This window comes from Mizuhopecten yessoensis, unplaced genomic scaffold (assembly GCF_002113885.1).
Source record: "Mizuhopecten yessoensis strain PY_sf001 unplaced genomic scaffold, ASM211388v2 scaffold3555, whole genome shotgun sequence".
NCBI lineage: Eukaryota > Metazoa > Mollusca > Bivalvia > Pectinida > Pectinidae > Mizuhopecten > Mizuhopecten yessoensis.
In genome coordinates this window covers 112,949-134,682 of record NW_018405103.1, presented here as the reverse complement: position 1 = coordinate 134,682, position 21,734 = coordinate 112,949, and the positions used below count along the sequence as shown (strand labels likewise).

Here is a 21,734-nt window from a genome sequence, read left to right as displayed (position 1 = left end):
CTTAGAGATGGGAAAGCTTTAGTGGTGATGGTGTGGTAAACACAAATCGGAATGGCTTGTTTTGAGCTTCTGCTTGGGTTTTAGTTTGGTTTTAGTTTGCAATTAACTTTTAGAGATGGAATTCCAATGTCTTCAGTTTTCCTGCTTTTTATAAAAGACCAAAAACGTTTGATTGGTGTGCTTGGTAGTTCTTTGTTTTCTGTGTAAGTCACTATATTTTATTCAATATAATGCCAATATTGTTTTTCTAAGTTTGTTTTTGATTTCGTGTTTAATGGACTTCATTTACTGTTGCATGTTGGGTTTGATGCTAGGAGCCTGTCCCGTTTTCTGATGAGCTGTTTTATGTCAATGGTCATTCATGGAAGGTCTACCCTACTTTTTGACATTTTCGAGGGGATCAATTTGTAAACTATTCTATTTAAATTCTCTTTCAGATAGGATCTCTTTTGCTCCACAGAGTATAATTTGGTGGTGACTGGGTACTGTTTAGCAAGAGACAAGATGGAATCCCAGTCTGCTTTATTGTATATATATTATATACGACGAGGGGCAAAGAAGTAATTCCAACAGTGTGGACAAGTTTAGGTTGTCAAATTTTCGGAGCAATCCGCTCCTTTTTCAAGACACAGTGAAACAGAACAGTTACATGAACATATACATCATATTACAAGAAGATAGAATTGATATACTATAATTGAAAATATAGCTATTATATAAAACCAATAGTCCCCTCGGCTAAAGACAGCCGAAGGCAGCCGAGAGTATCGCGGACAAGGAACGCTGATGTAGAGGACCTATTCTTGCGCAAGATGCACTGTCATATCAATGTCGTATTATATAGGTATAATATACGACAGATATATTATGATTTTCTACTATGTATAATTTTAGGTTCGTGAAAAACAATGTCGTGGTCGGAGGGACCAAGGCCTGGAAATGTTTTTTGTTTCATGAACAAGTAATGTTGATTTAGAAGGAAAAGGTCCAAGATGTCATCTTTCTAGTGGGACTCTTCACTACTTGTTCTTATCTAGTCGTTGATAAGGATCAGAAAATATGGATAAACACCGCTGTTGTGTGTTGGAAGTTTGTGCGTTTTCTGATCAATCATACTTTAGAAGATTGAAATCACCAAGAACCCAAATGTGACTGTTCCTTGGTATTTTTGGTAAGGCTTTCCATGTCATTCTCTTGTGGTTTGTAATATGCAGCAATGCAAGTGGATTTCATTACTACGATGTAAATTTATTTCACGATTTGTGGTTAGTTCTAGCCTTTCCTCCGAAATGAGAATTTGGAGATAGCTAAGAATACACCCCCTCCCTTTTTTTCTCTGTCATTTCTGCAAATATTAAATATGGAGGGAATATTTTGGCGGTTTGGATTTCTTTATTTAACCATGATTCAGTGCCTTCGGGCAGGTGAGCTAAAAATCGCAACTTATGACAATAAAATGCATAGTTATGGAATAAAAAAATAAAAACACAAAAAGAACTATTATAATTTGCCAGTTGTCCATATTTACAGTAAGCATGACATTTATTTACCATTGATGACATTTAGAGGTGTTCGGTACTTGTTAAACACATCACTGTTGACTAGTTTGTAACAATAACAGAGGGCCTGTATCGCTCACCTGGATAATAAAGCAACCATGGAAAAATATTCTTCCACCTATTTCCAAATATTGGCTGTCTCCAGCAACACGCACCCCTTATAAGGTCCCCTCTTTCTGCCCCCATGAAGTGGGATGGATTTCAATATTTAATCTCAATTTCTCCTATTTGGCCCATCCCTCTGCCCCCTAAAAGCAACCCTCTATTATACAAAATTAAGTCCCCTTTGCCCAAGGATGCTCCAGGCCAAATTTGAATAAAATTCCTCTATTGGTACAGAAGCAGAAGGATTTGAAGACCTCAAATTCTCCTTTTGGGCTTTGCCCTTCTGCACCTATAGTGACCAAACCCCTACGGTGACCAGACTACAGATTAATGCATTTTTGTCGAATATAACTGTGACCAGACCATCGCTTTAAACATTCTTGTTGATTAAAACGGTGATAGGTCATCGTTTTACACATTCTTGTTGAAAACAATGATGGCAAGATAACAACTTTTCCGATTCTTATAGAAAAAACATTGGACAGACTACTGTTTTACATCTTTTGTGACCAATAAAATGGTGAACAGGGCACTGATTGAACCTTCTTGTCAAACGAAAAGGTGGCCAGAGCACCGCGTTACACATTTGTCGAACAAAACGGTAGCAAGGACAATGCTTTGGAATTTTTTGTCAAATAAACGGTTACAGGGCACTGCTTTCCACATTTCTGTTAAATAAAACAGTCAACAGGGCAATATATGCATTCACCTTTTTGTCGATTTATACCGTCTTTTCAAACAAAATGTTAACCAGAGCGCATATTTCTGTCGTATGAAATGGAGGGAATCTAAACATTTATTTATCTTGCATAATAAAGAAAATATGGTTTTACTGGAACAATGATTAAAGTCCAGGGTACGGAGGTGGTGAATCATTTATGAGCTGTTCTTCCTGTATGTCGTCAAGATCAGTTTCATCGACAACTATGTGTCTCTGTATATACACTAAAGGTTGATCTGTGGCGGCCATACATTCCTCGTAAGAAGGCGGTGGTGCCCTTGTGTACACAAGTGGCATTTGGTTGTCATGGTGAGGACTGCTACGTTCTGCTCTTTCTCTTCCACTTATTGGGCTCTGTGCTATATTTATAAAATATGTAAAACCCTTGTCAGTCACATAAAATTTGGGAAGACAAAATTAATACAAGAGGCCCAATAGCCCTGCTTCGCTCACCTGGTATGAATTTCATACTTGTAACCTTAAACTCAAATAAAGCTACAGGCAAAACATCAGTATATATGACTGCTAGTCATTCAAAAAAACCTGTTAAAACATTTTAACACATTTGACCTTGAAAGTCTAACAAGGTCATTTAGATGGACAAACTTTATAGCCCTTCATCACGGCATGTAATTTGCCAAATATCACCTCTCCAAGACATGTTGTTCATTGAGATTAGGTTATTTAGATGTTTATACAAATTAGACAACTGGAGACCTTGAAAGTTGGTCAAGGTTATTCACATGAAGAAACTTAATAGCTCTTCATCTGAACATGCTACTGGCAAAATATGACCACCTATGGTTGTTTTTGTTTGTTACCGGTATTCCCCTGTGACTAGAGGTGAAAGTCAATAGTTTGAACAAACTTGGTAACCCTTCATTCCAGCATACTTCTGACTAAACATCACCAACCTAGCAAATTTGGTTTATTTAGAAGTTGTTAACAAATATTTCAAAATATTTGACTCCTGTGACCTTGAATATGGATGAAGGTCATCCATTTGAACAAACTTTGTAGGCTTTCATCCCAGCATACTACCGCCTCTTGGTTATTCAGAAGAAGTCGTTTGAAAGTGTTTTAAGACAATTTGAACTAACTTGTTAGACCTTCATACAACATGTTACCGATATGTCACAGGGGTCAATTGTCTTAAAAACTTTAAAACAACTTCTTCTGAATAACCAAGAGACGGTAGTATGCTGGGATGAAAGCCTACAAAGTTTGTTCAAATGGATGACCTTCATTCATATTCAAGGTCACAGGAGTCAAATATTTTGAAATCTTTTTAAACAACCTGTTTAAAAATATCAAAATATCATCATCCTGGGCCTTCTGGTTGTTCAGAAGAACTTGTTTAAAAAGAAGTTAACATATTCAACCCCTGTGACCTTGAATATGGATGAAGGTCATACATTTGAACGAACTTGGTAGCCCTTTATCCCAGCATGCTACTAGCCAAATATCATCACCCTAGGCCTATTGGTTATTCAGAACAAGTTGTTTAAAGTGAAAAGTTGACGCCGGATGGACGGACTGATTTGTGTCCTTAAATAAAAAATGCAATGAAAAGGACACACTGATAATAAAACTATTTCAATAGAAAAGGTTTAAAATGAGTGATCACTATGTTTTATGAGGAATGAATACTTGATATAAGTTGCTCAATAATGTAGAATCACGGAGTGTATTTAGAAGTTTACCTTGGCCAGTATACCTTCGTTGGACTGACATTACACGCTGATTTCGGTTCCCATTCATTCGTCGACTTCCATTCACTCTAAAACCTCCGTTTGCTGCTGACATTCTTTGATTGTTATGAAGCCTCGGTAAGGGACGTGATCGTTGATCTTGACTAAACCTGCTGTGCCTTGAAGCGATATTGCGGTAGTCGTCGTCTGGAATATCTGTCCGGCCCAAAACCGGTCTATTAATTCTTACTTTGTACTTGTACTTATAGCAGCCCAGAGAGAGTGCACCGATGGAGAATACTACAATGAGCAGGGTGGCAGTAATCCAATTCCCGGCGGACATGATACGATCATCTATGGACTTTGCTGTGGAATCAGAATTAATAAAGGGAGATAATAACATTAATCAAAGTATGTGAATACCTTATCAGAGACGGAAATCCTGTACAAATGGATAGTGAAGAGATATGTAACAGAGGATATATCAAACAACAAGAGTCCCATAGTGCCTGTATCGCTCACATTTGTTACTTTTGTTATCTAAAGAAAACATGTTGACAACATCCAATTTCTGATTGATCCGAACAATAAAACAACAACACTTGTTAAGTCGATCACATTGATACATGTACGAATTTAACAAAATTGATCAGGCGATATTGAGATTTGTCGATTTATTTTTTGAATAAGCATCATACCCAGATGATAGCACCAGTCAGGACCATGACAACAATTTTCAGATCAAGTTTGGTTAATACTGGTTAACATTAAGAAAGGCAATAAAATATGTTTAAAACAACATTAAGAATTAGAAAATATTTCCGCCAATCTGATTACATAATCATCTTTGATTGCAAATAAGTTTTTGGGAAAAAAGCACATGAATGAAGCTTCAGACCAAATCTGATAGCCCACCAGGAGAAGGGAGTTTTATAGAAACAAACAAACAAAACACAAAACTGATATATTGACACCAGACGCCGGACGCTGTGACACAAGCACATACGGTCGTTCAGGTAAGGTGAGCTACACGTAACAAAGAGACCGAAACAGCTCTTGAAAATAGTTATCATTTTAACTGGCTACTGAATATCGAATACCTGTAATTTTAATATGTTTACAGTTGATAAAAGCTGCCTGTTTCAATATGTAAACTTCATCAGCAAGCAAAACGAGATACGGGTTCTAGACGTGATATTATGAGTCATATAGTTGGTCACTGACTATTTAATTATTGAACCATTCAAGTTCAATAAGATGCATATGGGATGAGGGCCTAATATGTAAAAAAACAAATGCTGTACCGTTCCTGGCTTTGACCTCTATCCGTATCCTGGTAGTGGGGTCACAGTTGAAGTAGTCCAAACTTCTTATATGTACATAGACAGTGGTTCTCCAAAAGCATTTTTGTTCATTTGTTGCAAGGAGTTTATGTTTGAAATAATGCTGGAATATAAATATTGATAAGGAATACAATGTTTTACTGATTTTATATATATAAATTTGATTATTTTATTTGTTAAAGTGTCTTTGCTTCTTTTTTTTTTAATTTGAAGAAAACTTATGATTTATTTTTATGCCTCTTTAATTTAGTTATCTTTAAACCTCTCTTAATAAAAAATATTTTCTGTTCAACGTAATGCAGAAATTGCATGAACTAACAGAACTTACTATTTTCTGCTCAATGTCTTGCACCTTAAGTTCAATGCGTGAACTAACAGAACTAACTATTTCGTGATCAATGTCTTGCACCTTAAGTTCAATGCGTGAACTAACAGAACTTGCTATTTTCTGCTCGATGCCTTGCACCTTAAGTTCAATGCGTGAACTAACAGAACTTACTATGTTCTGCTCGATGCCGTGCACCTTAAGTTCAATGCGTGAACTAACAGAACTTACTATTTTCTGCTCAATGTCTCGCACCTTACGTTCAATGCGTGAACTAACAGAACTTACTATTTTCTGCTCGATGCCTTGCACCTTAAGTTCAATGCTGCAGTTAAGGAGGGTGAACTGGAGGAACTTAAAGCAGACGAGAACATTGTCGCCATTTTCATCCTGGACAGGGGAGGCAGTAAAAGCCATACTACATAGCTTTGAGTGTTGAAAACCATCATCTCCTGGCTGCAGGTCAATGAGAAAAGGTTTCTCCTCTCTATACGTTTGGTGGAATCTGTTCGTGCAGGGTTCGGAGACTGTGGAAGACAACAAGGATAGCACTTTTCACTATTCACCCTTAAACAATAACATTTGTTACAGTTAAGGTACACAAGCAATGACCTCCATGTATATTTGTGAATCTCTACAGTAGTTCAGTGTTATAAAGATCAATAGAGAATCTAGGGATCAGTGTAATACATGAATCACTAGAGGATTTCGAGTTCAGTGTAGTACATTTATAGACCACTAAAGAATTTCGAGTTCATTGTTATACATATATCACTAAAAGATTTCGGGTTCAGTGTAATACATAGAACACTAAAGGATTTCGGGTTCAGTGTAATACATAGATCACTAGAGGATTTTGGGTTCAGTGTAATACATAGATCACTCAAGGAGTTTGGGTTCAGTGTGATACATAGATCATTCAAGGATTTCGAGTTCAGTGTAATACATAGATCACTAGAGGATTTTTGGTTCAGTGTAATACATAGATCATTCAAGGAGTTCGGGTTCAGTGTAATACATATATCACTTAAGGAGTTCGGGTTCAGTGTAATACATAGATCACTAGAGGAATTCGGGTTCAGTGTAATACATAGATAACTAAAGGATTTCGGGTTCATTGTAATACACAGATCACTAGAGGATTTCGGGTTCAGTGTAATACATAGATCACGAGAGGATTTCGGGTTCACTGTGATACATAGATCACTAGAGAATTTCGTGTTCAGTGTAATATATAGATCACTCAAGGATTTCGGGTTCAGTGTAATACATAGATCACGAGAGGATTTCGTGTTCAGTGTAATATATGGATCACGAGAGGATTTCGGGTTCACTGTAATACATAGTTCACGAAAAGATTTCGGGTTCAGTGTAATACATGATGAATAGATAATTTCGGGTTCAGTGTAATACATAGATCACTAGAGGATTTCGTGTTCAGTGTTATATATAGATCACGAGAGGATTTCGGGTTCAGTGTAATACATAGATCACGAGAGGAGTTCGGGTTCAGTGTAATACATAGATCACCAGAGGATTTCGGGTTCAGTGTAATATATAGATAACTAGAGGATTTCGGGTCCAGTGTTATACATAGATCACTAGAGGATTTCGGGTTCAGGGTTATACATAGATCACCAGAGGATTTCGGGTTCAGTGTAAAATATAGATCACTAGAGGATTTCGGGTTCAGTGTAATATATAGATCACTAGAGGATTTCGGGTCCAGTGTTATACATAAATCACTAGAGGATTTCGGGTTCATTGTAATACACAGATCACTAGAGGATTTCGGGTTCAATGTAATACATAGATCACCAGAGGATTTCGGGTTCTGTGTAATATATAGATCACTAGAGGATTTCGGGTCCAGTGTTATACATAAATCACTAGAGGATTTCGGGTTCAGTGTAATATATAGATCACTAGAGGATTTCGGGTTCAGTGTTATACATAGATCACTTAAGGAGTTCGGGTTCACTGTAATATATAGATCACGAGAAGATTTCGGGTTCAGTGTAATACATGATGACTAGATAATTTCGGGTTCAGTGTAATACATAGATCACTAGAGGATTTCGGGTTCAGTATTATATATAGATCACGAGAGGATTTCGGGTTCAGTGTAATACATAGATCGCGAGAGGAGTTCGGGTTCAGTGTAATACATAGATCACCAGAGGATTTCGGGTTCATTGTAATATATAGATCACTAGAGGATTTCGGGTCCAGTGTTATACATAGATCACTAGAGGATTTCGGGTTCAGTGTAATACATAGATCGCGAGAGGAGTTCGGGTTCAGTGTGATACATAGATCACCAGAGGATTTCGGGTTCAGTGTAATATATAGATCACTAGAGGATTTCGGGTTCAGTTTTATACATAATTTACTAGAGGATTTCGGGTTCAGTGTAATATATAGATCACTAGAGGATTTCGGGTTCAGTGTAATACATAGATCACTAGAGGATTTCGGGTTCAGGGTAATACATAGATCACGAGAGGATTTCGTGTTCAGTGTAATACACATATTACTAGAGGATTTCGGGTTCAGTGTAATATATAGATCACTAGAGGAATTCGGGTTCAGTGTAATACATAGATCACTAGAGGATTTCGGATTCAGTGTAATACATAGATCACGAGAGGATTTCGTGTTCAGTGTAATACATATATTACTAGAGGATTTCGGGTTCAGTGTAATACATAGATCACGAGAGGATTTCGGGTTCAGTGTAATACATAGATCACTAGAGGATTTCGGGTTCAGTGTAATACATAGATCACGACATGATTTCGGGTTCAGTGTAATACATAAAAAAACTTAAAGATTTCGGGTTCAGTGAAAAATATACTAACATACTAGATATTTTCAGCATGTGAAAAAAAGAAGTAAGAATTATAAAATTCTAGAACACTAGCTTTGTCCCACGTGTAACACCAATATATGGGTTAAAGTTTGGGAAAGGATACCAACAGATAAACTATAAAATTGTACCTATACATGCCTCACTATTGCGAAATGATTGCTTAGTAAGTATTCTAAAAAAATATACCCAATAAAAACAAAATAACCCTTTAAACGACACATTTTGATTTGTTCTTTCAGATGAAATTCTTAGATCTTCAAATATTGGAATAGTTTAGCAACTCACTGATTGAAAATGATCAATTTTAGGGTTCACAATCTGAAAGTTCCCTCCTTAATAGGGAGAGTTGGCAAGTGTGCGTATTTATGCATACATTTGTATGTTGGTATGTGTTTTATAGAATAATGTATGTTTGAAATTTGAATGTTTGAAAATAGATAAAAACAAGAAGCCCAGAAGGCCTGTATCGCTTACCTTGATAATAAAGCAACCATGGGAAATTATATCTGTTGATACAAAATAAAGTCCCCTTTGCCCAAGGATGCTGCAGGCCAAATTTGGATGAAATCCCTCCAATAGTACAGAGGAAGAAGGGTTTTGAAGATTTAAACCTCAAATCTCCCTTTTGAGTTAAAAAAAAAAAAAAAACCCAACTCAATCTGAGCTAAAAACAATTAAATTCAAATTTAAAAAAAATTGACCAATGTTACCATCCGGAAAATCTACATGCTAATGAACAGAATCAAAATGAAAGTCAAATTCACGAGGACATGAAGTATATATTTTAAAATGAAAAGGAACATTGAAAGATACACTAACTTGACAAGAGAACTTACTCTTTGCCAGAAGAAAATTGCTACCTTCTTCTTTGTCGTACGGGGGCTCTATCATTTTGATGTTTATGCCCTCGGGGGGTCCTATTGCAGAGGCGTGAATAAGGGGGTTATTTACAGTGATTAGTTTTTTTGTGATTTTGTTTGTGCAAGGTATAGATAAACAGATAAAATCTGGCGTATGTTTAGCGTGTGATGAGGAGTTCAAGGGCTGTGTAGGGTAAGTGTGCCTTGAAGTCCTCTAGTGTTGTGCATTGTACTGCTGCTATGGGAAGGAGATTCCATTGTGTTATTGTGTGTGGAAAGAATGAATATTTGTAGGTGTCCTTTGTAGCAGATATGTGTGTATATGCGTGAGGGTGTGCATGTCTGGTGCGAGGGTCTACGGGGGTGAGAATATGAGTTGGGTTTAAAGCTACGATTTTGTGTATGATTTTGTAAAAAAAAAGATAATTCTTGTGTGACAGCGCCGTGTTTGTAGTGTTGGCCATTGTAGTGTGTGGATCATATCTGTTACGGAACTAGTGTTGTGGTATCTGTTTTGTACGTAGCGTGCTGCTCTTCGTTGTGTTTTTTCTATTTGTTTAATTTGGTTTGTGTTGATGGAAGAGCAGTATTCAAGTTTTGGCCTGACTAGTGCTTTGTATGCATGTTCTTTTATATGTGGTGAGTTTATTTTTAAGTTGCGTTTTAGAAAACCTAAGGACCTATTGGCATTGGCTGTGATGTTGTTAATATGTTTGTACCATCGTAGGTTATTTTGTAATGTTAGGCCTAAGTATCTGCTTGATTCTACTTGGTGTAATGTGTGGTTGTGGAGTTTGTAGTCATGGTGTATTTTGTTGCGTTTCGGTGCAATGTTGAGTATGTTGCATTTGTCAGGGTGAAATTTCATTCGCTTCACCCCAGACAGTGGAAAACAACAGATCGACCATCGCTCGATGGTCATATAATTTAGTCTAGACAAACATGTGTGGTAGTTAATGGCAATATACGATGGAAATAATTAGGCCTATCGACATTTTATAACACAAATTCTGTTAAGAAAACGAGCACGCATTTAATAAATATTCACGGTTACCTTGACACATCATGTGAAAAGAAGCATGCCGATTTTAATGTAAATATTACTCCAGAAGGAAGACTCATTTAAGCAATAGATTGTCTGTTGCATCAGAAGTTTATTACCCCGTGCCTCCGTTGAAAAAGTTTTAAAATCGGGGCATGCCGCATGGTGCCGGAAATCGATCCAAAATTAACGTTATTGTCGTAAGCAACTGACGACGACTGCTTTATTTACACTATACACCCTTTTCGTTGAATTTAATATTTGAATATTTTTAAAAAGGGAATATTTAGTGTGTTTTTTGTTTTCGTTTCTATTACAGGTAAGACCCGGCGAGATAAACTCACTCGATGGGTTACGGTCAAATCCGTCATGCTTTATAATTTACATACAAAGGGCGATGTAACTGTGTTGCAAATAAAACGCTTGATTGACACGCTAGTTATAAGTGTTTAAGGACTTTCCACCCTTCGTAATACACATGTTTTTCTTGTCGTATTTTCGTGTCGTCATTTCCGTATTGCGTATCGGGCATTCCATTACCGTAGTGTAAATTATAGTAACACCGGGTAAACAATAGTACACGTGCGTGACAATGATATATCAACACCCGGTATCGAGACTTAACTTGGAAATGTGTAATCACACGTACTTCAGAAATAAAGCTTATGATACAAAGAGATTAATTAACTCACGGGAAAACACTGACATACGATCAGACGCCTTTAAGAAGGTCGTATATGAGGCGCATGGAATGCATACTGGTGTTTTGTGTTTACCAACCTCACCTGTACGTATCAACGACGCGTGCTAACAGAAGTTCACAAGCTCTTGGTCGCTACGACTTTTGTTGTCGAGCGAGTTACGCTCTGTCAGTCAAATCGGTTCAGAAATGCAATAACAATAACTCTGTGAAAATAGTGGTTTGTAAAATATCAAGATCCCTATAAAATGCAAGTGCATGTGCGTGCATGTAATAACGGCATACCATGCGATAGCCTAACCTGACATATGTTAATATACCATGCATGCGTAAGCGGGCTATGGAATGATGTCCAAAGTGTACATGATTGAGAGTAATTTTGTTCCATAAAAGAACAGTAAATTGACATTTAAATATTGTAATTTAATTTATTTCCGTCGTTTTTGGAATAGAAAAGAAAATAAGTGTCATTGTATAAATTCTATCCCTCGGCAAAAAAGTTCCGATTTTTTTCAAGGTAGACAACTCTCACCAGGATCAAAATTATTGTAAAATGTAAAATAAATTATTTATAAAGACTTTGTATGTATTTGGTTCAATTTTTCACTCTTTTTGAATGAAACTATGTGTCTTGTTTGCTTTTAGCTTGTATTTAGTAACTTTTATCCATACAATTTCAATAAAAAACGCTTTTTGTAATTTGTTGTAGATATTTCATGATAAATAAAATATTTGTAGGGTTGATTAGCAATGTTTCTTTTCATTATTATATTGTTGTTATAGTTTTAAACAATACAACACGCTCAAAAAATGTGAAAGTGTTGAATTTGACAATAATTCATTTTTTTTTTTGTATTTTTTACCAAAACATCCCCAGTTTATCGGAATGCTGAGATTTTCATAAAATCATCTCTACATAGTGACATAACCATTATTTGAAACTTTCATTGAATTCTGCTGGCTAATTGCAAAAGGGTGGAGCCTCCTTAACTCTGTGCCTGGGACGATAATTACACCGTGTATCATGACATGTCTAAATGTAAATATAGAAAGGTTTGTAATGAAGTAATAGCTTATTTCATATTTTCGATTTGTTTCTATTTCGTGTGCTTAAAATTTCGTTGGGATTATATTTCGTGGTTTTCTTAAAATTTATGCTTTTACAGTAATCTGTATGTAACGTTGAAATAATGTCTCATAGGTCAACTTGGCCGGATATTAATTCTATCAATTTTGTTTTAGCTTGAAACTTTAAATTGTGAATGGATATGTGACTCTTTAATCAAATATTTTTTTTATTATAAAAAATTATTATAAGGGTTAATATATATTACAAGACATCCAATCGACACTAGCCTACAACACGTAATCAACGTTGGTCATGCATGCTGTGTACACAACCGCCAATCATGTCGTCGTTGAACAGCACTACTATGTGACCAGTTTCTGTGCCGGATTATATATATATTGCAAAGTTACTGTACCGTTACGGTCCAAATATACGGAAATGTATCAGTGAAAAATGTTTACACAATAAATTCAACGTTGGTGTCTTCTGTGTGTGAGTGTCAATAAAACGTATAGCATATATACATATCTGTGTGTAACGGTCCTGGTTACTATGGTATAATACACTTACATATCAGTGTGTAACGGTCCTCGTTACTATGGTATAATACACTTACATATCTGTGTTTGACGGTCCCCGTTACTATGGTATACTACACTTACATATATGTGTGTAACGGTCCACGTTACTATGGTATAATACACTTACATATCTGTACACTTACATATCTGTAAGTAATGGTCCACGTTACTATGTTATAATACACTTACATATCTGTGATTGACGGTCCTCATTACTATGGTATAATACACTTACATTTATGTGTGTAACGGTCCTCGTTACTATGGCATAATACACTTACATATCTGTAAGTAACGGTGCACGTTACTATGGTATAATACACTTATATATCTGTGTGTAACGGTCCTCGCTACTATGGTATAATACACTTACATACCTGTGTGTAACGGTCCTTGTTACTGTGGTATAATACACTTACATATCTGGGTTTGACGGTCCTCGTTACTATGAGATAATACACTTACATATCTGTGTGTACCGGTCCTCGTTACAATGGTATAACATACTTACATATCTATGTGTAACGGTCCTTGGTATAATACACTTACATATCTGTAAGTAACGGTCCACGTTGCTATGGTATAATACACTTACATATCGGTGTATAACGGTCCCCGTTACAGTGTTATAATACACTTACATATCTGTACACTTACATATCTGTAAGTAACGGTCCACGTTGCTATGGTATAATACACTTACATATCGGTGTATAACGGTCACCGGTACAATGGTATAATACACTTACATATCGGTGTATAACGGTCACCGGTACAATGGTATAATACACTTACATATCTGTACACTTACATATCTGTAAGTAACGGTCCACGGTACTATGGTATAATACACTTACATTTCTGTGTGTAACGGTCCTCGTTACAATGGAATAATATATTTACATATCTATGTGTAGCGATCCTTGTTATAATACACTTACCTATATATGTGTAACGGTCCTTGTTACTGTGGTATAATACAGTTACTATGGTATAATACACTTATATATCTGTGTGTAACGGTCCTTGTTACTATGGTATAATACACTTATATATCTGTGTGTAACGGTCCTTGTTACTATGGTATAATACACTTATATATCTGTGTGTAACGGTCCTCGTTGCAATGGTATAATATATTTACATATCTATGTGTAGCGATCCTTGTTATAATACACTTACCTATATATGTGTAACGGTCCTTGTTACTGTGGTATAATACAGTTACATATCTGTGTGTAACGGTCCCCGATATCTGTGTGTAACGGTCCTCGTTACAATGGAATAATATATTTACATATCTATGTGTAGCGATCCTTGTTATAATACACTTACCTATATATGTGTAACGGTCCTTGTTACTATGGTATTATACACTTACATATCTGTAAGTAACGGTCCACGTTGCTATGGTATAATACACTTACATACCTGTGTGTAACGTTCCTCGTTACTATGGTATAATACCCTTACATATCTGTGTTTGACGGTCCTCGTTACTGTGGTATAATACACTTACATATCTGGGTTTGACGGTCCCCGTTACTATGGTATACTACACTTACATATCTGTGTGTAACGGTCCTCGTTACAATGGTATAATATATTTACATATCTATGTGTAACGATCCTTGTTATAATACACTTACATATATATGTGTAACGGTCCTTGTTACTGTGGTATAATACACTTACATATCTGTGTGTAACGGTCCTCGTTACAATGGTATAATATACTTACATATCTATGTGTAACGGTCCTTGGTATAATACACTTACATATATATGTGTAACGGTCCTTGTTACTGTGGTATAATACACTTACATATCTGTGTGTAACGTTAACGGCCCCCGCACACTTACATATCTATGTGTAACGGTCCTTGGTACTATGGTATAATACACTTACATATCTGTGTGTAACGGTCCTCGCTACTATGGTATAATACACTTACATATCTGTGTGTTAAGGTCCTCGTTACTATGGTATAATACACTTACATATCTGTGTGTAACGGTCCACGTTACTATGGTATAATACACTTACATATCTGTGTGTAACGGTCCACGTTACTATGGTATAATACACTTACATATCTGTGTGTAACGGTCCACGTTACTATGGTATAATACACTTACATATCGGTGTATAACGGTCCCCGTTACAATGGTATAATACACTTACATATCTGTGTTTGACGGCCCACGTTACTATGGTATAATACACTTACATATCTATGTGTAACGGTCCACGTTACTATGGTATAATACACTTACATATCTGTGTGTAACGGTCCACGTTACTATGGTATAATACACTTACATATCTGTGTGTAACGGTCCACGTTACTATGGTATAATACACTTACATATCTGTGTGTAACGGTCCACGTTACTATGGTATAATACACTTACATATCTGTGTGTAACGGTCCACGTTACTATGGTATAATACACTTACATATCTGTGTGTAACGGTCCACGTTACTATGGTATAATACACTTACATATCTGTGTGTAACGGTCCTCGTTACTATGGTATAATACACTTACATATCTGTGTGTAACGGTCCACGTTACTATGGTATAATACACTTACATATCTGTGTGTAACGGTCCACGTTACTATGGTATAATACACTAAAATATCTGTGTTTGACGGTCCTTGTTACTATGGTATAATACACTTACATATCTGTGTGTAACGGTCCACGTTACTATGGTATAATACACTTACATATCTGTGTGTAACGGTCCTCGTTACTATGGTATAATACACTTACATATCCGTGTGTAACGGTCCTTGTTACTATGGTATAATACACTTACATATCTGTGTTTGACGGTCCTCTTTACTATGGTATAATACACTTACATATCTGAGTGTAACGGTCCCCGGACACTTACATATCTGTGTGTAACGGTCCACGTTACTATGGTATAATACCCTTACATATCTGTGTGTAACGGTCCTTGTTACAATGGTATAATACACTTACATATCTGTGTGTAACGTTAACGGTCCCCGGACACTTACATATCTATGTGTAACGGTCCTTGGTATAATACACTTACATATCTATGTGTAACGGTCCTGTGTACTATGGTATAATACACTTACATATCTGTGTGTAACGTTAACGGTCCCCGGACACTTACATATCTATGTGTAACGGTCCTTGTTACTATGGTATAATCCACTTACATATCTGTGTGTAACGGTCCACGTTACTATGGTATAATACACTGACATATCTGTGTGTAACGGTCTACGTAACAATGGTATTATACACTTACATATCTGTGTGTAACGGTCCACGTAACAATGGTATAATACACTTACATATATATGTGTAACTGTCCTTGTTACTACGGTATAATCCACTTACATATCTGTGTGTAAGGGACCACGTTAAAATGGTATAATACACTGACATATCTGTGTGTAACGGTCCTTGTTACTATGGTATAATACACTTACATATATATGTGTAACGGTCCTTGTTACTACGGTATAATACACTTACATATCTGTGTGTAACGGTCCCCGGACACTTACATATCTGTGTGTACCGGTCCCCGTTACTATGGTATAATACACTTACATATCTGTGTGTAACGGTCTACGTAACAATGGTATAATACACTTACATATCTGTGTGTAACGGTCCACGTAACAATGGTATAATACACTTACATATCTGTGGGTAACGGTCCTCGTTACAATGGGATAATACACGTACATATCTGTGTGCTTACATATCTGTGTGTAACGGTCCCCGTATACTTACATATCTGTGTGTAACGGTCCTCGTTACAATGGTATAATACACGTACATATCTGTGTGTAAAGGTCCTCGTTACTATGGTATAATACACTTACATATCTGTGTGTAACGGTCCTCGTCCTTCTGTGCAGCTTTGTAGATTGGTAAAACTACCAGGACGATTACACCCAGTCGTAACGATGTCCTCCGCATCCGGGCCACCTAGCAGTTGTCAAGGACAAGGAATGACGCCATGTTTTACAGCTTCTCGGTTGTTATTCCCCCTCGAGTTGTTCCATCACTGGAATCAGATACGGGGACGATTCGCGATACACTTTCTGGTCGACTCCATATATATATATATATATATTTACAGTGTCTATTTTATGAAAAGGGAAGAAAGATTTTCTCATGTAAATGTCAGATATCGATTTTCCCCCGGTGACTGCAGATTATATCTGTCTACATGAAGGCACGGCTTCTCATAGGCACCTCCTCCAACCCAACAGACACTGGCATGGTTAAACCATCACACTATCACTGTGCCCCCAACATGCCCCTGTGCTCTAAGGGGAGACAGGATAAGGAACATGTTAAATCCTCCATCAAGTTAATCAGTCAGCCCAATCAATCGAAACAATGCAATGACAACGTAATGCATTATGGACTGAACTGCCCGAAGTCCTGACTACCCCATGAGAACCTGCATTATGGACTGAACTGCCCGAAGTCCTGACTACCCCCTGAGAACCTGTCTATAGGCGCTTAGTTAGTACATCTGACAAGTACAGCTTGATCTGCACACGTGATCAGACTATCCCATCACATGCATGTGTGTAGCAGTGGGGCCTATAGCTCAGTTACATGTACAGAAGTCCGCGGTAGGGCCTATAGCTCAGTTATTATTACATGTACAGAAGTGCCTATAGAACAGTCACATGTACAGAAGTCCGCGGTAGGGCCTATAGCTCAGTTACATGTACAGAAGTCCGCGGTAGGGCTTATATAACAGTTACATGTACAGAAGTCCGCGGTAGGGCCTATAGAACAGTCACATGTACAGAAGACCGCGGTAGGGCCTATAGAACAGTCACATGTACAGAAGTCCGCGGTAGGGCCTATAGAACAGTTACATGTACAGAAGTCCGCGGTAGGGCCTATAGAACAGTCACATGTACAGAAGTCTGCGGTAGGGCCTATATAACAGTAACATGTGTGGAAGTCTGCGGTAGGGTTTATAGAACAGTTACATGTACAGAAGTCCGCGGTAGGGCCTATAGAACAGTTACATGTACATGTACGGAAGTCCGCGGTAGGGCTTATAGAACAGTTACATGTACAGAAGTCCGCGGTAGGGCCTATAGAACAGTTACATGTACAGAAGTCCGCGGTAGGGCCTATAGAACAGTTACATGTACAGAAGTCCGCGGTAGGGCCTACAGAAAAGTTACATGTACAGAAGTCCATGGTAGGGCCTATAGCTCAGTTACATGTACAGAAGTCCGCGGTAGGGCCTATAGCTCAGTTACATGTACAGAAGTCTGCGGTAGGGCCTATAGAACAGTTACATGTACAGAAGTCTGCGGTAGGACCTATAGAACAGTTTATGTACAGAAGTCTGCGGTAGGGCCTATATAACAGTTACATGTACAGAACTCCGCGGTAGGGCCTATAGAATAGTTACATGTACAGAAGTCCGTGGTAGGGCCTATAGAACAGTTACATGTACAGAAGTCCGCGGTAGGGCCTATAGAACAGTTACATGTACAGAAGTCCGCGGTAGGGCCTATAGAACAGTTACATGTACAGAAGTCCGCGGTAGGGCCTATAGAACAGTTACATGTACAGAAGTCCGCGGTAGGGCCTATAGCTGCCTTTTCTCACCTGACAATTTGGCGCCGTTGTACTTTTATTTTTAAAAAACTTAAATATCAAAACTTCTGTATTTCTGGTATAAAAAAATCGATTTTTATTTTAATACCTGAGAAATTTTTCTTGTGCCAGAAATTGAAATTTTTTACATGTAGATTCTATATGCTTTTAATGTATCGACTCAAGTACGAATAAAACCGTTGAAAAGTACATACTATTCTCTGTTTATTCCTGACTTTTGATTTTGACTGTTTACGGCCTTTTGGGCTTTCAGCAGACTCATTATAAACCATTGTGGGACAAAGCAGCATTGGGGACAAAGCAGAAAGGCCAGCGTGTTTTCGCGGGGAATTGGAGGCGCGATAACAACAGTATGATAACAAATTGTTTTTCCATTTCTGAAATGTACTAGTAGAATATCACAGGTAATAATGTAACATTTGTTTTAGATACCTCTTGTATATAACACCAATATGTAACGTAATTGGGAAGCTGGCGGGAAAAGTGATGCTGACGTAAAACCTCTCAAACAAACAGGGACCCATCCTCGATATCCAGGGGTTACGCTCACTAACGCTCACTTTTCAGAGCAGAGAGCGATAGTGAGCGATAGTGAGCGTAACCCCTGGATATCGAGCTCGAGGATGACAGGGACCAGACAGGTAAGGTTAACCTTGTCTCTGTGTGTTTTGTAATATATACATGTAGACAGGGACCAGACAGGGGCCAGGGACCAGACACCAGGACAGGGACCAAACACCAGACAGGGACCAAACACCAGACAGGGACCTTACACCAGACAGGGACCAGACACCAGACAGGGACCAGACACCAGACAGGGACCTTACACCAGACAGGGACCAGACAGGGGCCAGGGACCAGACAGGGACCAGACACCAGACAGGGACCAGACCCCAGACAGGGACCTTACACCAGACAGGGACCAGATAGGGGCCAGGGACCAGACAGGGACCGGACACCAGACAGGGACCAGACATCAGACAGGGACCAGACACCAGACAGGGACCATACACCAGGACAGGGACCAAACACCAGACAGGGACCAGACAGGGGCCAGGGACCAAACAGGGGCCAGGGACCAGACACCAGATAGGGACCAGACAGGGACCAAACACCAGACAGGGACCAGACAGGGGCCAGGGACCAGACAGGGACCAGACACCAGACAGGGACCAGACAACAGACAGGGACCAGACACTACACAGGGACCAGACAGGGACCAGACACCAGACAGGGGCCAGACAGGGACCAGACAACAGACAGGGATCAGACACCAGACAGGGACCAGACACCAGACAGGGATCAGACCCCAGACAGGGACCATACAGGTATAAGGTTAACGTTGTCTCTGTGAGTTTTGTAATATATACATGTAGACAGGGACCAGACAGGGTTCAGGGACCAGACAGGGTCCAGGGACCAGACAGGGACCAGACACCAGACAGGGACCAGACACCAGACAGGGATCAGACACCAGACAGGGATAAGACCCCAGACAGGGACCAGGACAGGGACAGGGACCAGACACTAGACAGGGACCAGACAGGGACCAGACACCAGACAGGGGCCAGACAGGGACCAGACACCAGACAGGGACCAGACACCAGACAGGGACCATACAGGTATAAGGTTAACGTTGTCTCTGTGAGTTTTGTAATATGTAGATTTGTTGGTTTTCTGCGCCATCCTTCCATGATGTGTTAACCTTATTGTTATTCCCACACATATTGTCGTATTTTCAGTAATATTTGTGTCTATCAAATATTTACTATGATAGCTTTGATCAATCACAAGGAGGCAAGTACACCAACATACCCTGTCTACGGTACACAAACACACATGCACGCTTACACAACACACATGGAGGCACGTCCTTAAATGACCGTAGCTGTTATTAGAACGTAATATAAAACCAAACCAAACCTGTGCAATAAGTGTTCTAATAATGGTCCTGTTTAAACAAAATTTGGTATACACATACATTGTAACACGCTTAAGACTAAGTTAGCAGGTCAATGTGATCCTTGTATGCTGATGATATGGGCAAAGGAAGCAATCCTTATACAGAATATAACTCTCCCTAATTATGATCTAAGACATATTTCGTACGGAAAATAATGTTTTCTGAGACCCTAAATTTCACTCCAGTAATTCATTTAAGATATCAAATAAATGAGGACAAATAACTGCACCTTGTCTCATTCCCAGACTAGGGAAGCTCAGGATATCAAGCGGTCAAATCTATATATGGTATCCAACGAAATTTTAGTGTACTAGAAATTCTCCAATGAAAAGTTTCCACAGTGACTTATCACATGTGAGTTATTTCTTATACATACCACGTCTTTATATTTGACAATACTTCCCCACATCATGTATCTCAACCTTCTATTTCAATTAAAGACACCCAAAGACACAAAATCAAAACATGCCCTATTTCTATGAAACCTTTTTCTGTTCTGTCTGCTCTTAATTCTCCATACTAGCATATCATGTTTAAAGTAACTCTCAACAATAACACTTTATCTAAAACATGTCCTTAAACCGGGAGATATGAGTTTCAAGAATTTCATTATTCTTATAAAAAGTACCAAATGAAAACTGTGTATTCTTACATACATGTATATCCTTGGATCCCACAGCCGGGTGTCAAACTAGATAGGGTTCACTTATATTGTAGTCTTAGTTGTCTGTATAAGTCATGAAAAGGAGTGGTTTGTATATCTCTTAAAACGTGGTAATTGCAGCGGTGCTCTAAAATAGAGATATTGTGTGTAGCGCTAAATAATAGATCACTGTATGCTATAATTGCAATGCTAGGTCAAGGTTCTTGCAGTGTGACAATTCTCACGGAAGTTCGAAAAAATGCTTAAATGTAAATGAATTTGCAGTTATTGGCATTTAAATAACAGAATAATTAAAACCTGTAGAAAACTTTAGTGATATGTTGTATCGGTTACTAATCAATCAACAGGTATTGGTATCTCTATGGTAACCGGTTCCCTGACACTGGCAGTCTTCGTTGCCTTGGACCTCTGCAGGAGAGACAACAGGTGTCTACAGGTAAGCGATTTACATTAAAGGAACTTTTAGCTGTGTTTCAGTAAAGGTCTTTAGTAATTAAGTATGTCAGTTAAACGTGTCATTATCACTATTATACAATAATTTGAGATGATAGGGGCCGGTTGATGATCTCAAGGTTCAAT

General features: G+C 38.2%; 1 protein-coding gene across 1 annotated transcript; it reads right to left on the bottom strand.

Annotated features, from left to right (window-relative positions):
• Positions 1 to 1,357: 1,357 nt before the first annotated feature.
• Positions 1,358 to 17,454, bottom strand: LOC110447639. Its single transcript, XM_021493479.1, has 5 exons — positions 16,752 to 17,454; positions 6,033 to 6,271; positions 5,381 to 5,522; positions 4,089 to 4,442; positions 1,358 to 2,744 (listed from the first exon to the last, which is right to left on the bottom strand). The coding sequence occupies exons 1-5, from the start codon at positions 16,846 to 16,848 to the stop codon at positions 2,509 to 2,511; spliced, it is 1,068 nt and encodes a 355-aa protein (XP_021349154.1). The 5' UTR covers positions 16,849 to 17,454; the 3' UTR covers positions 1,358 to 2,508.
• Positions 17,455 to 21,734: the final 4,280 nt, after the last annotated feature.

What these genes read in the sequence shown, in the direction of transcription:
- LOC110447639 (XM_021493479.1), bottom strand. Translation starts at nt 16,848, where the DNA reads ATGCGGAGGACATCGTTACGACTGGGTGTAATCGTCCTGGTAGTTTTA. An exon ending in GGACCGTTACACACAGATAT is followed by an intron (nt 6,272 to 16,751) that starts GTAAGTGTATTA and finishes TGTCTTCCACAG; the next exon opens with TCTCCGAACCCTGCACGAAC. An exon ending in AGAGGTCAAAGCCAGGAACG is followed by an intron (nt 4,443 to 5,380) that starts GTACAGCATTTG and finishes CTGATTCCACAG; the next exon opens with CAAAGTCCATAGATGATCGT.